Genomic DNA, 14,657 nt, shown 5'->3' with positions numbered 1-14,657 from the left:
TATGGAAGACAGGCGAATATGAAGGGTGGATGCTGCGAGAATGGTCGTTGAATGCGGTCGTTGATTAGCGGAGGCGACGGACAAAAGCTGCGTCGGCGAATCGTTGTTCCTGACTCAGCCGTCTCGGAGAGCCTCGCGGAGTACAGTGAGGTTCTATAGAAGCTATACACTTCCCCGTCTTCTGCGACTGCCGTTAAAGATATTTTTCTTTTTGGATTACATGACATGTTAGCTCCAGTTTCCTCGCCACACATTCGTATCACCTAGGCATCACTTTCTCGGTGCGTCCTTCCTCGCCGTCTGCGGGAACTGATCCTCCTCCGTCCGCTCTGGTTGCCCCGCGCAAGTCACCTTCTTCAGCCCCGAAGACTGTGCACCAGCGTCTCCGGGGTGACCAGAACAGCAGAAGCCAAAGATGGCGATGCGAGCAAGGCAAAAGATTCGCGCCCCCAGGAGGGTAAGTTTCACCAAGTTTCACCAAGTCGATCTCCGCCTGTCTCTTCATGCGGTGTCTCCAGATTCCATGCAGTTGTTGTTCGCTCCTGTCGCATAGAGAGATTTTCACAATCGGGTTTGAAGAGCTGAAGGGTCCGTCTAGGGTCTGGCTGGCAAGAATGACGACTTCGAGGCGATCTGGTCCATCCTGGCATCCTCTCTGCGCGAGATCCACACCAAGAACGCATCTTCCCTCTCCTTCGAGGAGCTCTACCGCAATGCGTACAAGATTGTGTTGATGTCGAGAGGCGATGACCTGTACGAACGGGTCAAGGATCTGGAGCGGGAATGGCTGGATAACGATGTTCGGCAGAGCATCACAGCAGCAATCTCTCCGATCCTCCTCGTGGAGAGAGAGCCGGCCGACCTGTCAGATCAGTCGAACGAAAGGCGAGCCGCAGGAGAGAAGTTCCTGAACGCGATAAGGAGGGCGTGGGAAGACCATCAATTATGCATGGGCATGATCACCGATGTGCTCATGTACATGGTATGTCTTGCTGCCATTTCAGGGCATGAATAGCTTTAGCTGACGTGCTTCTGAAAAGGATCGAGTTACCTGCACGGATCACCGCAAACCTTCCATATACACTGCGTCAATGTGCCTATTCCGAGATTACGTCCTCCGAGCCGCTGTGGGTGCCGATCTGGAAAAGAGCATCTACGATGTTCTCGAATCAACCGTCCTCTTTATGGTACAACTGGAGCGAACAGGTCACATTATCGACAGGCCGTTGATCCGGCACTGCATGTACATGTTGGAAGGCCTCTACGAGACCGTCACTGAGGAGGAATCGTCTAAGCTCTACCTGACAGTCTTCGAGCCTTCCTTCCTCGAGATTAGCAAAACGTTTTATCAGGCCGAGGGGCAACGGCTGCTACAGACGGCCGATGCTGCTACCTTCTGTCGCGTGACATCCGACCGCCTATCAGAGGAGGAAGAGCGGTGTCGCTACACCCTATCACCGTTTTCAGAGCAGAAGATAAAAGCTGTCATTGACGAAGAGTTGATACAGAGAAACATCAACGATGTCATCAACCTGGAGGGGAGTGGAGTCAGGTACATGCTGGATAATGACCGGCTGGATGATCTGGCCAATGTGTACGAGCTCAACGCAAGAATTGACAAGAAGAAGACTGCTTTGACCAAGGCGGTCCAGAAGCGAATTATCGAGCTGGGCGACGAGATCAATGCCGCAGCCAAGGCGTTCGCACAAGCGCCCGTCGCTACATCGAAAACAGAGGAAACAGATGCCAAAGACAAAAAGAAAGAGGAGAAGGAAAAACCGGTAAACCAGCAGACGGCGGCGGCCATCAAATGGGTTGATGACATCCTCAACCTGAAGAATAAGTTTGACAGCATCTGGGAATGGGCGTTCTCCTCTGACCAGGGCATGCAGACCGCCTTTACGAACAGTTTCTCCGACTTCATCAACTCGAATGCTCGCAGCTCAGAGTACCTCTCGTTGTTCTTTGACGAGAATCTCAAAAAGGGCATCAAAGGGAAGACCGACAGCGAGGTGGACGCGCTCCTCGACAATGGCATCACGCTGTTGCGATACATCCGCGACAAGGATCTTTTCGAGACGTACTACAAGAAGCATCTCTCCCGCCGGCTGCTGATGAAACGATCGGCAAGCATGGATGCGGAGCGACAGATGATCTCCAAGATGAAGATGGAGGTCGGGAACCAGTTCACGCAGCGACTGGAGGCCATGTTCAAGGACATGGCGGTATCGGAGGACCTGACAAACAGTTACAAGGACTACGTGGCTCGCACCGGAGATCCAGATCCCAAGAGGGTGGAACTGGAGATCAGCGTGCTCACGAGCACGATGTGGCCGATGGAGATCATGTCCAGTTCGAAGGACGGAGCGGTTCAGCTTCCTTGCATCTTCCCGAAGGAGATCGACACGGTCCGGCAGAGCTTTGAGAAATTCTATCTCAACAAGCACAACGGCAGGAAACTGTCGTGGCAGCCGGGCATGGGGACAGCAGACATCCGAGCGACGTTTTATCGATCCAACGGCAAGATCGCGCGGCACGAGCTAAACGTGTCGACGTATGCCATGATCATTTTACTGCTCTTCAATGACGTGCCGATGGATGAGTCGCTCACGTATGAAGAGATCCAAGCTCGGACGAGGATCCCGGACCACGACCTGATCCGCAACCTGCAGTCCCTGGCCGTCGCGCCGAAAACGCGGGTTCTCCGGAAGGAGCCGATGAGCAAGGATGTCAAGCCGACGGATCGGTTCTTCTACAACCGGGATTTCCAGAGCATGTTCACCAAAGTGCGCATCGGCGTGGTGAGCGGGGGCGGGAACAAAGTCGAGAACCAGAACGAGCGAGAAGAGACGGAGAAGAAGATGAACGAGGAGCGAGGTGGTAGCATCGAAGCTGCCATTGTTCGAATCATGAAGTATGTCATACGCCCCCAGCAGGCCAAAAAAATTATTTTTTTTTACTAACCATGTTTACTCATTGCAACAGACAACGCAAGAGACTCGCCCACTCACAACTCATCACCGAAGTCCTAACCCAGCTAGCATCCCGCTTCGTACCCGACGTGAACATGGTGAAGAAGCGGATCGAAAGCCTGATCGATCGCGAGTATCTAGAGCGGATTTCGGACTCGGATCCGCCGGCGTATGGGTACATTGCATAGAAGGAAAGAATAGCATAGAAGCTAGCCTGCCTGTTGTCTAGGAAGCTTCTCTTTCTTTTCTTTTAGGGGCGTTTTTTCTTTTCTATTAATGTGTTTCGAACGATTTTCAATTGAACAATTACGATTTTGCTTGCTTGCTGGTTGGATGGATGGTTGGGTTGGTACTTGGTGGGGACTTTATTTAAAATAAATAGTCTTAGTCGCCTTACTATTTACTTCTTTTCCTTCTCCTTCTTCTTCGATTAATTAATTAATTGATTGATTGATTGATTAATCGATAAATGCTGAATCATTCACCATCAAATAGCGGCGGCGAATATGGGAATGTGGTTTTATTGTTTTTTCTCTCTTCTTTGTCTCGTTTCGCTATTTCCCTTTTTTATCCTTTTTTTTTTTCCTTTTCACCAAAGGCGCAGGTGACAGGCGAGATGGCGCAATTTCTTTTCTTTTAGTGAGTGAAGTGAGATGAGACGAATGAGACAAGATGAGACAAACGAGACAAGAGTCTGTGAAATGAAATGAGATGAGATGAGATGAGATGAATGAAATGAATGCAATAAATGCAAATGCAATATCATAGAAAATGAATAAGAATATGAATAAATATTAATAACAAGAATAATAATGCATATAATGCATTGGGGTCGCAAACTAAGCATATATACTCCCAAACGCCACGCCATGCAGATTTGTAAACCATGCTGTCTGTATATATACCGTATAAGTCCCTATGCAGAAGAAGAGAGAGAAAGAAAAAAAGAAGAAGAAGAAACAAGGGGGAGCTTTTCCTAATCACGCCATCCCATCACGCCTGTATCCAGTAGGCAGTATAAAGAGACCAACCTCATGACGATAATGATGTGCAGGATGTAGATAGTCATGACTCAAACGGGAAAAGGAAAAGGAATAATGCCGAACAAGGCTTCTGCAGAAACGCAGCGACTGGGCTATAAAACCTCCACCTCCCCCCTCTCCCACGCCTTCTTGACGCCTTCCCACCGCGCAACCCACACCTCGCCCATGCGCATCGTCGTGCCGTACATCTCCTCGTTGAGGGTATCATCCGGCGGCACGACGACAGTGACCTCGTCGACCAGGCAGCGGACGAAGACGACCTCCTTGGTATCCGGGCCCTGGACCATGCTCGTCCCGCCGGCGTTGTCGTCCAGCCGTCGGAGCTGAGGCGGGAAGGCGCTGAGGAACGACGCGCTGTAGTGCGAGGCGAGCAGCGTCTGGTGCGAGTACAGGAAGGAGGCCTCCTCGCGGGACAAGGGGGAAGGGTCCGCCACGCCGGATGGGTTGGGGATGGTGTCTTCCGTCAGCTGGTGTTGCGAGGGCGAAGACTGTGACTGCGACTGCGAGGACGGAGGCGAGATGAGCATCAGGTAGTGCATGCTGTGCTTGGTGAGCTTGGCCAGCCGCTGCCGGAGCAGCGAGCGGATGAGGTACTGGGTGCGCGAGAGGTCGGTTTGCAGGATCGAGAGCTTCAGGTTCAGGGTTTGGTTGTTCGTGGAGCCGTTATTGTTGGCGGGGTCGTAGGATGACGCGGTGAGGTCTTCGATGATTTCGATCTGGAGTCGTGGGTTAGATAGTCATTACATCGCAATCTCGTGTAATAGGCCCGCGACTTGTAGGAAGAAGGGGGGAAAAAAAATCAAGTACTCAAGTACAGTAAAAAGCATAAATAAATAAACGCATACCTGCTTCCGCACCCTCTCCATCATCCTCTCCATCAACGCCCCCGGCCATGGGAGCAGCTCTGAGACCGCGCGCTCCGCGACCCAGAGGCGCGTCAGCTGCTGGTGATCGAGCGCAGTCAACTCGGGCGAGGCGACGTCGTCGCGATCGACGGAGGCAAGGATGTCATCGATATCCATGGCGGGGAGGAATTGGCCGGCAGGATTGACACAGCATTGGATCGGGGGAGATCCCTTCGTTCTCTGTCTTGCCGTCTGGAGAAGGGCTGATGATTTGCAGTTTTGCGGGGCGCGATAAATGTTCCTGCGCGGAGAGGAAGGGTAGCGGGGCGGGGTTGTCGCCCATTGGCCAATTGCTGCCAAGTATATCTGGACAGTACAAAACATTCCTACTGCGACTGTTCATCTATGACTGAGTACCAGTTGGCCTGAAACCACTCTATGGCTTCAAAATCATCAAATCATGTATTTCTGCTAAAAGAAACTGGCCCGTCTGCTCGGACTCCCGCGAAGAGGTTCTCCTGCAAACGGCCTCGGATCTCATATGTACAGGTTGTGTCCACTTCAGATGACAGACATCAATACCAAGGAAAAGGAAAGACAAAGGAGACTCGTCCAAGTGCACGCCACGTCATCCTTCGACGGGCAATCTAGACACCAAGAAGTGTGGTATGGTGGGTTTTTGCAATGTAACAGCGGGTATCCGCAAAAAAAAAGAGCAAGAAAGAAAAAATCTGTACAAGAAACGCCAACGGCAGGATTACAAGACACACATGATAGGAAAGACGTTGCAAGAGAAAGAGAGATGCCCTGACGATCCAATTTGTGTGGAGTCAAGGCAGTGCAGTCTGACTCTATGTGCAGATCAAATCGGGGAATATTTTCTCCATCGATCGCGTGCGGCTTTTTTGTTTGTTCGGTCGATGTCGGGTCGGTTTTCTTTGAGCGTTAGATCAGATGAAAGGAAACAAAGGAAAAAAGGAAATCAGTGAGTAACAAGGAAATGGATGGTGGGTTCGTAGGAGAGGAAGGAAAAGGGTAACGATCGACTCGGGGTCGGATCTTCGCGGATCGGTCATGAGGAGATGAGTTATAAGGAAATGAGAAGGGAAGGAAGGACGTCGTATCATGAGTGTAAAAAAGCGCCACTGGGTGAGAGCCCGATGTGATAGAACTCAGAGCACATTGGCGCAGAGGAAGACGGCAAAATATATTCCGCAGCCGAGACTTCCCTCCGCAGACCATTAGAATGACTCGATAAATAGCCAACGTCGACACTGATCGTTCCAGGTCGACGCGACACGCAACTGCGGTCAATTGTCCAAAAAAGTTTGATCGTTTCGGTGTTCAAAGTGCTTTGGAAGACCCAAAAAAGGTAGGTAAACTGAATGAGAGGAGAAATTGCCAAAGACATATCGCGCGTGAAGAACGCACCGGTTGAGGCATTCTTCAAAGGTTGTTTGTTAACACGTAACTCCGTGAAGGCCGTAGCACCATTAGTAGGAAAGCTCGAAGGTGGGCGAGGCAACCCTAGTAGGAGAGCATGCGGCGGCCAAGGCGACCTGATTCTGACCCCTCTCCAAAGGGACATTCAAGGCTGCGACTGCGGTCATTGTTTCGACACCGGCCAGTCGGGCTGTCCTCCATCTCAGGCGACCGCTCCCCAAAGGCAAAGGTCTGCGCTCGGATGAACTTCGATCGCTGTTTGACTTTTCCAAGCCCTCGCTCGCATGCATATTCGTGTTCCTTGGATGTCATTTCCACATAATTCTGGGGGAAGCACAGAGACCTGTACTCCGCATAAAATGCACTGTACCCGCCGTCCAGGATGTACATTTCCGGAAAAGTCAATTTTGGATACTGATCAACATTGAACGCACGATCTTTGTGGCGGATGAAAGACGCCATGATGGGAGCCCGATGGGCGGAATACTCGCAGTGAAAGATCAGAACTGTGCCAGGCTTCGGGTTTCTGAACAGCTCTTCGGCGAGAGCCTCTTTGTCATTGTAGTTGACGGCCCCGTTGATGTGCCCACCTTCGTACTCGTACTCGAAGCGGCAGTCAATGATCATAATGTTTTGAAAACGATCGTTGTACTTGCCGTCCAAGATATCGACCAAGATACTCTTTTCGATCCGAGGTAGGCTATCAGGCTGGTCCTCCGGGATAAAGTGCGGCAGCTGCAGCTCGTATGTCGGCTCGACATCGATAATCGACTGCAAGCTCGGTTCTGACGCGGAGTTCGACTCCTTCTGACGCACCACATCGTCCGGGTGTTCAAACATACTGAGAGACCTCCGGCACTGCTTGCGAGGTCGCATAAAAGGGTTGGAACTCTTCCGGATGGGACCAGGACCCGGGGAACCACTGCCACGACCTCCAAATGGTGGTTTCAGGCGAGGGCCCAGCAAGTTGCCAGAACCGTTTTTCCCAATCACTCTGTCCTGTTGCGGAGACTCATCGAACATATCTTCCAGGGACATGGACGTAGATAGGTTGCTACTGCCATTTCCGAATTTGAATGGCGGCGACTGACTTTCCGGGGCAGGCCTAGGAATACCCAACTGGGCCGAATGGGCCTTGGTCCGTGCCAACGAGGGACGAAGCACGTTATGGCGTTTTCGTCTGAAGAAAGGAGAGATGATCAGAAAACACTTCAAGGGACCTGGCCGTAGAATCTCTGCAACTTACTCCTGCGGGGTATTCGGCTCAGTATCTTCCATCGGAGACTCTTGCAGGGGACTGGGCCCGGAGGAGTCTGCTGACGAAGGTTCCCGGCTGGGAGACTGAACATCCGTTGATAGGTTAAAGGGGACCTTGTGAGGAAGAGGAGACATGTCCATCATGTCCATCGATCCAGCGGGGGATGACGAGGGCAATGGCGGAGTCGTCATCGTCTCTTCTGTAGGACTCTTTAGCATGCAGGTACATCAGGCACACAGCAACGGCGATTTCGTACCACGTCTCCTATCAGCACCAAGCCGATTCGTGAACAAAGACCGTCGAGGCGTCGCCATCTGGGGACTGTTCACGAGCACGTCAGCACAGCTCCGGCAGAGACTGGAGGGAGTTGGGACGAACGGACCTCTTATCGATATGGAAGTTCTGAGACAGGTCCGCCGCCAAACTGGCTGCCGGAGACGAGCCAGAAATGGGCTTTACGGAAAAGTAGTCCGAATGCGACTTCTTCATGGACAGGTCTTTGAAATTGAAGCTATTGGGACCAAAGTTGTTCATTCCCCCAAACGACCCACAGGAAGATGATGCGTCCGAACGAAAGCAGTGCCCAAAGAGCACGGAGGGAGGCTGCATCGCAGCTAGGGGAGACGAATGCTCCATGGTGACAGACTGCCAGCAGGAGAAGACACAAAGAGAGAGACCTCAGTTGCCTTCGCAATCAGCCAATTGGTAGCAAGAATATCCAAACGAAACGAAGCAGCAGAAGACTCCTCTCCAGCGGAGCTTCTGCCGGACGATATCCAGAAAACGCAAGAATTGGTCGTACACTACGAAGGACAGGGCCCAGTAATGCAAAACCTGCTCTGCCTCTCTTTCTTCACACTCCTCTTCCCAATTGTATGTAGTTTTTTTTTTTCTTGACGAGACACAACGACCCCGAAATCCAAGCAAAACCGCCGGGACACAAAGGCGTCGAATGTCGAAGGCGCAAATTACATCGACATGATCGCTCTGGACCGCGGGAGACGTATTCGACTGAGAAGGCAGCTCTGAAGAGAGGGGGTCATCCGCAGATGACGACAAAGCTTTTAGTTCGGAGGGGGAGATCGACGGGTGGGGAGACCGTCGATAGAAGACACAGACGAGGAAAGAGATACAGGAAGACTTTGTAGATGCCGGCAGAGACGGCAGGACGGAGTGAGAACAGTGGAAGAAGAAGCAGAGGAAGAGGAGAGGAAGAAGACGAGGCGAGCAGGTGAAAAAGAGCGTCCGCAAGAGTGAAGCTGAAGACAGGCCTTGTTGCAATGGCAACGAGAGTGGGGAGCGATCTCCAGGTCTGCGAAGCTCCGCGAGCCTAGCTCGGCGACTAGCAGGGCGCCTAGAAGCTGGCCCGGAGGATTCTGTGGCCGCACGGGTGCTGCTCACGTTCCTTGCTCGGGGCAGCCCTGCATGCTGTCGGTAAGGACTGCATGCAAGGTCTGGCCGTCATCCTGCCCCAGCCTTTGTCCTGGTCTCCCTTGCCGCCTGCAAGAGCGAGCGCTGCACTGCCGAAAGGAGATGAGACCCCTGCCGGCCTTACAATAAAAGACCAGATGGCTACGCTACGAGGCGCTGGTTACCAGCTCAACAGATCTCTTATTACTCCCGATTCCAGATCACTCTTCACGATTCATTATTATGACAGCTATTCTGACAGCACGCTGTAATGCTCGTACCGCTGTCCAGGCGCCGGAGCGATACCGTCATCCTTGCGGAACCGCCAGGCAACTAGTACGACCGTCCACCCGGCAACAGCACACACCGGGATTTTCCCTCCGTTTGAACGGTCAATGAGAACCATCGACGTGGGAAGCTATTCCTGCGCTTAATTAGAGGCCATCGTGTCTTCATCCGTACGGAGAACAGCAAGATCCCCCGCGTGCTTATACCCCCAGCTGTCTCTCCTCCTCTCCACGAACTCTCTTCCAGCTGCCATTGAGCAGCGCTGGCCATGGTCCTCGAACAACCTCGTAGCGTAAGTAACTGCTCGTTCAGCATTGAAACGCATTGCTGAGCTTTGTCGTAGCCCTGTTCCTCTGTATTGTACTAGTTCCGCCCACTGCTGGTGAATGCTCCACGGGCACAAACTACAAAACGTCTCCGCCCGTCGACGAAGCAACGTCTGCCCTGATTCGTCCGGTTTCCGCATCCACGAAGACGATGGAAAGGATCCGCGGAACTGTTGCTGTGTTCCTGGGCGATCAAGAAATCTCGACAGGTGTTAAGAATGCGCCGTAGAATCTTCTTCGAGAAGCGCACTTGGTGCGGTCTAGCCTCAGGAGTTCATGGTTTAGCCATACAAGAAGGACTGGTAAAACTCTCAATCGAAATCGACCTTATACTGAACCCGGAATAAGAACTCATTTTAGGGGGATTTTCAGCTTAGATTGTGTGTTCAATGGAGGCAGGATTTGAGAACAATGTCCCACCTATCCTGTGTCAAGTCAATCTACAGCTAGCCACAGCATTCCATCAGCATAGCATTTATACTGCCGTATCAAAGACGACGATGATCGCTGCGTGGACCGCTCAATTCGAATCCACAAGAACCTCGTTATATATAGGTCCTGCACTGAGTGCCTGTCCAACCGGAGGATTCTCCAAGCCGGCATACCTACTTAGAAGCTGGTAGCTATAACTCGTGCTCCGGGGAACGGTCCGCAGCGGAGGATGCAAGTGGATATGCATTCCTTAGATATCTCACCCAATAATATGTGCTGTCCCAGACTCGTCAGATCGTGCAGAAGACAATCTCGTGAGAAGTCATGAGGGCGTGCATTTTGTCAGCAATGCTGACATGCAAGGATGTCTCCAATATCTCGAATTGGTAGCCGTAGCGCAGAGCCTTTGCTGTGGCTCTTTTGACTCTACTGTAAAAGTTAACGGGGGTATCCCGCTAAGTTTCTCAAGGATCATCCCAGTTTCTGGTCGGACCAAGAAAAAACAAAGGCTTGAGAAAAACATATTGCTCACATTCAATCCTGTTTCCAACTTGCCCCCAGTCTCGTTCTGAGAGTCGGAGGATGCATGTCGAGTCCCACTCTGCCTGCGCCTCCATGTGCATCAGCATGTGCTATCTGCTCTAATCTTTCCCGGCGCTTAAATCTCACTTCTTACAAGTCACACCATCAGGCGTCCTGCGCCAGTGCCCAACCCAATTCCAAATGGCTGATCACATCTGCACAGGGACCAGGGTTCCTAGATAGCGACACCTTGTTCTTCGAATCAACCGCTGTTTGGAGTGTCTTCCGACAACCCCGCCCGGCTAGGTACCTAGGTACCTCGATAGCCTGTACGGAGTCCTGGTACTGCGTCCTCACTAGGTAGTCACCTGGTCTCACCTGGTCCTAGGTAATAATTGTGTCACTTCGTCAGCTGCAATAGCAAACACAATGTCTCACCATTGGTCTTGTTTCCCACTACTCCGTACGCGAGATCTCAGAGACCCAGATCGGATGACAGCGACTGACCGGCAACGCTCCGTCTGAACGCACGCCAAGTCACAAAGAAATCGCCATCTGCATCATCATTGCTCGAGATATGCGAGCCCTATGGAGCCAACATGGGGCCTCGGGGATGATTGGCGGCGAGGGGAGGTGTTGATCGTGGGTCATTGGCGCCATATGCTGGCTAGTCGCGATCCCGCGTACTATTCTTGACCGTGGTGATCTCACGATGCTTTCCCACGAGCCAATCATGGCCGCAAACAGCCTCCCAGAAAGGAGCTCATCCCGCCCGAGGGGCGTCCGGCAGTCTCAAAATCGCGATCATGAAGCGGTTCAGCCTGTGGACGATGACGATGTTGGCGCCGGCCAGCTGTGGCTGCTGCTGGGAAGCCGCGTGCGTAAACAAAGGCAATGACGCGCTGCCGATGCGTTGTCCCGTGACCCGATCGTGACTTCAGATCGGTCCATCACAGCGCGCCTCGAGACCGCTTTAGACTCAACCGAGTCAACTCTGTTTGTCTGTCCCAGAATTGAGATCCAGTGCGATCTACAAACTATTCTATCAGCCGGGTGGCGGAACTAGTTGGCCAAATCTTGGAATAGATACACATGCATCACGCATCCAGTTAAGAGATGTTGACATGCATATCACAAACAGCCATCCCGACGATTGTAGATTAATTTGGTTTGGGTTATTTGAAGCATCACTGGACACCTCAGGTGGTGCTCGCTAATCTGACAGACACATGTTCCCCACGTCATCGCGGTGGTGCGTGCTCGTGGGCCGCTAAGTGAGATGCCTGAAGATTCAGTCACTGACACGGAATCACGACTATTAGCATGAGTGGGCCTAGATCGCTGATCAGACCTCGCTGAGGACAGTATACAGAGTACTACCTAATGCTCGACCAGATAAGTCTATGACATACAAAGTGAATATTACGTGTCAATGTTTATGGCAGCGATTAGTGTTTACTCCGTATCATCCTGGTCGCTTTGATCCCGAAGCGGCCCAAGTCCGAATCAACCAACTACCGCATTAGGAATAATGTCAACACCACACGCACGGACCGGTGGCTGCCCATCCGCTGTGGCTGAGCTGAGTTGTGGCTAACTATCGACCATAGTCAGATACTACTACAGTACTATCAGTTCATCGAACCAAATAATGGGGGTCCATCATTTGGTTGGACCTGGACAATACTGACGATAATAACCGAGGCACTAATCGCAATAGAATGCAGATAAGTTTGTATTCGGGCGGTACTAGTTTAAAAAAATTCGATTATGCTTGTAAGATCCACTGCAATAATGACGCCAGCAGAAATTCAGAACTTCGACAACTTAGCAGACGCACTGCGTATAGAGTATTTAAATCATGGCATTGAAATGAAAATGTCATATATTTGCCTAATGTAGCATTGAATGTAGTTACGTGCTCATCTACCTCCTCATAGATACTAGTATAGAAGAGCTACAAAAAAAAGAATCTCAACTACAGTAGTAATACGAAAAACGCAAGATGCAATATGCAGTACAGTACATAAGTACTGTCCATAGCATTCACAGCACAGCAGCAGGGAAAAACTAGATATTAATTAACAACAGGCCAAGACAATAACTCCCTCATTTCTAAACTCTTCCGGTCAATATCGAACTATCGAGGCTGACCTAATCGAGCAGAGACAAACAGACAAGAATCAATAATGCGTTCAATAATCGGTTCCATAATCGGTTGACTGACAGACTGACTATCTGCACCATACTGTCTGCACCATACTGACTGGAATGTGACATGAGTCCTGTGCAGCTGTTACATACATAGACTTGCAGATTGCAGACTGTAAGCTGCGAGCTGCAGCTGTCACTGTGCTGTCTACTCCATAATTGTTATGACAAGACTTGGGAGAGGTATAGCGTATGCTATATTCAGCAGCATGTGCTTTGATTATCTAAAAACAGTATGATGTTATTAATAGATACTGGTCAGATTAATAGTATTCAATACAGTCAATATAAGATCTTGTCTGTCAACGAAAATAAATAGTTAATTGACGATCTACCTAGTTTTCTTCCTACTTCCTGGATGACAAAAAAGGGAAGGCGAGAAAGGGATAGGCAGTATATAGTCTATTTATGTAGGACAGCCATACCCGGTGTCATGGCTGCAGTTCCATATTTCCTTTCTGACCGAAATTCTCTCGATCGATCCTCAAGCTCCCAGAATTGCCCGTCCAGTGCAGAACATCTATCTATCTTGTGTATGCAGTGTAGAAAGACGATCATGCGCCCACGTCCATATCCATAGCTGTCAGTAGCTAGTTCTAATAGCTCGTTTTCTTCGTCTCCTTCTTGGAATAGCACTCTGCAGGTCATGGCTTAATGTCGCCTCATGTTCATCTATAATGGAGCAGTCGACGTAGATGGCACTCGGCGATCTAGGTACAGTACAGATCTAAGGTTACTCCCGCTAATGGCAAATAGTTAGTCCTACATACTAGTCAAACGTCCACGAGCAAGGGACGGGGAGGGAGGGTGATGTCATGGGACCCTGACTGAACGGGGGGCCGTTTGCTCAAGGCTCATCCACAGCATGTGGTCCATAGGTGTACGAAAGGGATGCCCTCAATAATTGAGACACTCCCAAAAAGGAAATCTAGCCAAGCCCGGAAATCCCCAGATCGGGCGGGTAGCAGCAGATCCCGACGGGACGGTTTGTCTCAAAACGGTTCACGAGCAAAGCAAGGGATAAGATAGTGTATCCCTTTCCTCCCTATCTCGGAGAGTTTTTTTGGGTTGTTCAGCTTCTGAGTTTCTTACTGATTGACTCCAACGGTCCAGATCGGACCAGATCTATCGGATCAGATATGGAGATTTGAGGTGGAGAGAGATGCTAGTGTCATTCATTAGTTCATCCCTTCGTGGGAGGTGGGGTTGCGGAGCCGTTGAGATGATATACATACATATGGAGTACAGTATAGCAAGGCTGGAGAGCTTCCCAGAGTCGCACCTCGCAAACACACTCTCTCTTTTTTTATCTGTCTCTCTTTTTCTCTATTTTCTCTCATCCCCTATAATTCATACTGAGAATGTTCTAGATATGTGTCTTAGACTTGAGGCCAGCGCATCTCGTCTCGGCTGACCGAATACAGTAAGAGGTATATAGTGTATATTCTGAGTGATATTATTGAGGTAGCCATTGAATTCAGTATATTGGTTCTCATAATTAAATTTCACTCAGAAGAGTGTATGCGAGTGACAAATACTCCAATACACTTGCTGAGTAAGTATATTATTTGTCACAAGTCAAAACACCTTTCCTACCCATTCGTCATCATTATTACTACACATGCAGTTTAGCATCAACACATCATCTAATTTTCACTCAGTCCATAAAGAAATCAGCATTCAATAATCCTATCAACCAGGATAGTGTTGTAGCAAGACGGTTGGGTGAAAAAAAATAGATTAACTTCACGTCCTTACCGCGAGAGAGCATCTCAAACCCTGTAATCAAAAGGACTCGCAGAAATAGATATCTCCGTTGAAATAAAATCTATATCTATCTATATCGTATGTAGTTGACAGACTGTCCATCGAAACCCTTCAGATAACAGGCCAGAAAGACAACGCTT

The 14,657-nt window shown here is 50.3% G+C and overlaps 3 protein-coding genes across 3 annotated transcripts; 1 reads left to right on the top strand and 2 right to left on the bottom strand.

The window, feature by feature from the left end:
- Positions 1 to 415: 415 nt before the first annotated feature.
- T310_2840 (SCF ubiquitin ligase subunit CulC) lies at positions 416 to 3,160 on the top strand (the record flags this gene model as incomplete). Its single annotated transcript, XM_013474272.1, has 4 exons — positions 416 to 457; positions 599 to 982; positions 1,041 to 2,914; positions 2,986 to 3,160. The coding sequence occupies 4 exons, from the start codon at positions 416 to 418 to the stop codon at positions 3,158 to 3,160; spliced, it is 2,475 nt and encodes an 824-aa protein (XP_013329726.1).
- A 947-nt stretch (positions 3,161 to 4,107) lies between these two features.
- On the bottom strand, positions 4,108 to 5,037 carry T310_2839 (GINS DNA replication complex subunit Sld5; the record flags this gene model as incomplete). The annotated part of the gene is made up of 2 exons (XM_013474271.1): positions 4,108 to 4,731; positions 4,861 to 5,037. 2 exons carry the CDS (start codon positions 5,035 to 5,037, stop codon positions 4,108 to 4,110), a joined length of 801 nt encoding a protein of 266 aa, XP_013329725.1.
- A 1,350-nt stretch (positions 5,038 to 6,387) lies between these two features.
- T310_2838 (Protein-tyrosine-phosphatase) lies at positions 6,388 to 8,197 on the bottom strand (the record flags this gene model as incomplete). The annotated part of the gene is made up of 3 exons (XM_013474270.1): positions 6,388 to 7,483; positions 7,550 to 7,768; positions 7,944 to 8,197. The coding sequence occupies 3 exons, from the start codon at positions 8,195 to 8,197 to the stop codon at positions 6,388 to 6,390; spliced, it is 1,569 nt and encodes a 522-aa protein (XP_013329724.1).
- Between the last annotated feature and the right edge of the window lie 6,460 nt (positions 8,198 to 14,657).

Source organism: Rasamsonia emersonii (genome assembly GCF_000968595.1).
Source record: "Rasamsonia emersonii CBS 393.64 chromosome Unknown ctg1118621760041, whole genome shotgun sequence".
In the NCBI taxonomy this organism is placed as follows: Eukaryota; Fungi; Ascomycota; class Eurotiomycetes; order Eurotiales; family Trichocomaceae; genus Rasamsonia; species Rasamsonia emersonii.
This window is presented reverse-complemented; position numbering and strand designations above follow the sequence as displayed.